Genomic DNA, 3,989 nt, shown 5'->3' on the forward strand with positions numbered 1-3,989 from the left:
CTATTTCATGGACGTGAGTGAGGGGGGGGTCCCGGGGCTGACCGGTCGCCACTCCCTGCGGTCCCCGGGCTGACCCCTCCCCTCTGCCCCCCGCAGCTGATGGCGTTCGTGGCCGAGGAGAGGAAGCGCTACACGGTGTACCCGCCGCCCGAGCAGGTCTTCACCTGGACGCAGATGTGCGACATCAGGGATGTGAGTAGCGCTGCGGGGACGGGGGAGGGCTGTGCAGGTGCTGGGGCGGTTAAACCGGGGAAATGGGGGGGCTGGGCACACAGATACGTTCGTTTGTTCAGTTTCTTAAGCTTCGGTCCCATGGGATGCGGATGCTGGTGTTTTCTTGCCCAAGTTGTAAATCCCGGGTTCTCTTTCATCTCTGTTCCCACAACACGGATTTATTGCTTTGTTGTCCTCACTGGCCGCAGGATTTCCTTTACAACGTTAGTTGGACTTTTTGATCTTATTTCCAGTGTTACCAACATAGGGCTTGATTTTTTGGATCTCGTGTATCTCTTGTTTTTTTAATTGGTCTGTAATGAACTATGGTTAAAAAAAATGACTGTTTAAGGTAATCCCAGTGCCAATAAACTGTGTCAAACATGTCACGGCAGGTGGAGCGTGCAGCTAAAATGGGAGGAAATTTCCTTGGAGAATACCTTCACAGGGTGTTTTATTGTGGCTCTTTGAAGATTTTGGTCGTCTGCACTCAAAATAGCTTCATCATCCCTACAGTTTTGCTGCTAAGGTTTTAATCCTTAGGGTTAGGCGAGGAGTGTGTTCTTTAGTGTGTTTATAATGAGATGTCAGTCATTTAACTTCAGTTCCTGGGGTTTTTGGTTTTGTTTGGGGTTTTTTTTGTCTATGTGTTTGTTTCAGGATGAAGCTCCCTTACAAGTCTTTTTTTCTTCTTCTGTCTTTTGGGAATAATACTGATTTATAATTCAGTGCTAATGAAGGTCTGCTTTCAGGTAAAGGTTGTCATTTTGGGACAAGATCCGTATCATGGACCTAATCAAGCTCACGGGCTCTGTTTCAGTGTCCAGAAGCCTGTTCCACCGCCCCCCAGGTATGACGGTGCTCAATTTGCAAAATCACTTTTGTTTACAAGTTATTTGATATGGATTCAATTTGCATTTTCGGTTGTGCTGAGACAGTCTCGTTAAGCATCCAGCCAGACACCCAAAGGGAAGTCCTTGCTGCCCTGCTTCTGCAAAGTGCTTTAGAATCTTAAATAAGATTAAAATCAATACCCTTCTTGCCTCGTTTAAGGGCAGTAAGTGGTGCTCTTTTGTCTTTAAGCATGTATAATAAATAAAAACACTTCTGATTGTTTTTGTTTGCAGCTTAGAAAATATTTACAAAGAACTGTCTACAGATATTGAGGACTTCACTCATCCTGGTCATGGTGATCTAACTGGCTGGGCCAAGCAAGGTGAGTTACTAGATATTCAAGTAGCGTGTCCACTATAGCTCATAACCTCACTAGAAGAAAGATCCATGGTTGGAAACAGTCCATCTGTAAAAAAGAAAATAAATTCTGAGTTCCTGTTGCTTAGAATGAAAATTTAATTTATCATTTCTCAGGGGAAGCAGATAAAAGCATTAATGCTTGATATTTTTGGTTGGTTGATTGGTTGTTTTTTTTTTTCCATCCTCCTTGTGTTTGCCAGGAGTGCTCCTCCTCAACGCCGTCCTCACGGTGCGCGCCCACCAGGCCACCTCGCACAAGGAGCGAGGCTGGGAGCAGTTCACGGACGTGGTGGTGTCCTGGCTCAACAAGAACTTGCAGGGGGTTGTCTTCATGCTCTGGGGAGCCTATGCCCAGAAGAAGGGCAGCTCCATTGACCGGGTACGAGTCACTCCTCCTCATCTGTTCCCTCTCACCAATTTTTCTCATCAGTTGGTTGGTCACTAGAGGGCACTTTCCCAAAAAAATGGGGTTTTGTCCTGCATGGGACCCCGTTTGCTCTTGGATTTAGTTGCCCTTCTCTTCCGGCTTAGCCTTTGCCAGAATTAAGCAACAAAACTGGAGCAAGTGTAACCTTCAGAAAAGCCTCCAGCTGAGGGCAGAACTGTGTTTTTCTAGGAAAAGGCTCATAAATAAGTGTAAATTTTCTGTTTAGGGTTACAGCAATTGAAAGCTCTCTGGGCTGCTTTACGTAGTCCACCCTCCTCTGCTCGGTGGGACAAAAGTCTCGGACCTCGTGGCCAGTTGTGTGGGTCCTGGGGCTGGTGGCTGAGGAGGTGCAGAGGGGAAATACCACCTGGTGGTGGGGGCAGAAGCAGCCAGCCTTGTCCAGGGAGCTGGAGGCATGCAAATCTAACCAGCCATTTCCTCTAACACCTTGCAGAAACGCCACCACGTCCTGCAGACGGTGCATCCCTCGCCTCTCTCTGTCAACAGAGGGTTTTTCGGCTGTCGGCATTTCTCGAAGACGAATGAATTGCTTAAGAAATCGGGCAAGAAGCCCATTGACTGGCGAGCACTCTGAGCTGCGGGCAGAAGCTGGTGGGGTGTGATGGCTGGAAGCAGCCCCTGTTTTCAGGGGTTGTCTCATTTCTGAACAACTTGCTGACCTGAGAATTATCCTTTGGATCGAGGAACAAACTTTCTGAGATGTTACATATTTTTTTTAAAAGGCTTTTAAAGAGCAGGTTGGAGCGTTAGAAGGACATCTTGATGGGGTTTGAACGGGTCTCAGCCTAGTTTCAAGCAAAGAAAAAACCAAACAAACCAACCCAGAGTTCTATATTCGTTTGTTTGCTGTAATGCAATGTATTTCCAGGGTTTTTGAAGGGATGTGAGTTCTTACAGGTGGAACTGTTTGGCTTTTGTAAATATGCTGCTGTGCCTCCTCCCACCACTGTGCAAATCCACATTTCTTATTTGAGGGGTGTGGAGCTTCAGGGGAGAAAAGGCAGATGCTTTTGGTTTTAGCTTTTTGCTACAGATTATGAGATTTCTTAGAAATACAGCCTCTTGGGACTGGAAAGAAACGTTACTTGGTGTATCTGTACTCTCAGGATTTCAGGGTTAATCTCCCCCAGCAGCTGAGGGGAGACTGGGACCGAGGCTCTGGTTGTGCTCCGAGCTTTTTGTTGGCATTTAGAGAGGAAAACCACAAGGTTTGAGATTCTCACTGGGTGTGTTAGTCACTTGGATGAGCTGCTATGACCATGAACTTTGTGGAAGCTGCTGATGGCAGCAGCGAAGGTTTGTTATCTGCCGTTGATGGGCCTGACGGTTGCAGGTTCTTTAAGGTCTCTCAAGATCTTAAACCAGGGTTTTAAGGTATGAAGGTTCCTTGCCTTCATAGGAGCAGATGAAGGTTTCTTGCTGCTGTTGAAGATAACTGTTGGGACTTCCAGGATGGAGACAAGGTCAGACTTTGCACTCCTGGGTTTCCAGTCCGTCTTTGACTTTAATTCCTTTAATGAACACAAAGTGCCTTGTTTGAAATTATTGGGGTTTTTTATAGAATAACCCCGCAAACCTTTCTTTGCCGTTTGCTCCAATAGGTGACACTAGTAGAAGTGAAGTGAACACTCTGCGGCTTTGTATTTTTTTGTTTATTTTCTTGAGCTTGTGTTTTTTAAATAAAAAACCTCTGTAGCTGATGTTGTGGTGTGATCTTACAGTGCCAGGGACAGCCCGGGGAGGGGTCCCTGGGGTGAGGCCCTGGCTGTGCGACGGCTGCTGGCCGGGGTGGGGGGGGACATGACCCTGTTCCCCCTGGGGGTTCCCCCCTGCTCCCCCCTCAAGAGGCAAAGCCCCAGCTGCTGGAGCTTCTCCTTGTCCCCACATCCAGGCAGGGGGCCAGGGGACCTTTGTCCCCCAAGGATCGTGTGTCCCCGGGGGCCGTGCCAAGCCCCCCCGTCACTTTCCACCCTCACCTCCAGCAGGAGTTTTTCCAGACGCATTAGCAGGGAAATATTTCTCTCTGACGTTACCGTCACGTGCGGGAACGCAACGGCGACGTGAGGGCCGGGGT

At 48.0% G+C, this 3,989-nt stretch overlaps 1 protein-coding gene across 1 annotated transcript; it reads left to right on the forward strand.

Moving 5' to 3' along the window:
• Positions 1–96: 96 nt before the first annotated feature.
• On the forward strand, positions 97–2,573 carry UNG (uracil-DNA glycosylase; the record flags this gene model as incomplete). Its single annotated transcript, XM_010082436.1, has 5 exons — positions 97–192; positions 966–1,063; positions 1,341–1,429; positions 1,668–1,846; positions 2,349–2,573. Coding segments are annotated over 5 exons (603 nt in total), but the record flags the coding sequence as incomplete, so codon positions are not given.
• Positions 2,574–3,989: the final 1,416 nt, after the last annotated feature.

The sequence above is a fragment of the Pterocles gutturalis genome, unplaced genomic scaffold (assembly GCF_000699245.1).
Source record: "Pterocles gutturalis isolate BGI_N339 unplaced genomic scaffold, ASM69924v1 scaffold32684, whole genome shotgun sequence".
Taxonomy (NCBI): Eukaryota; Metazoa; Chordata; class Aves; order Pterocliformes; family Pteroclidae; genus Pterocles; species Pterocles gutturalis.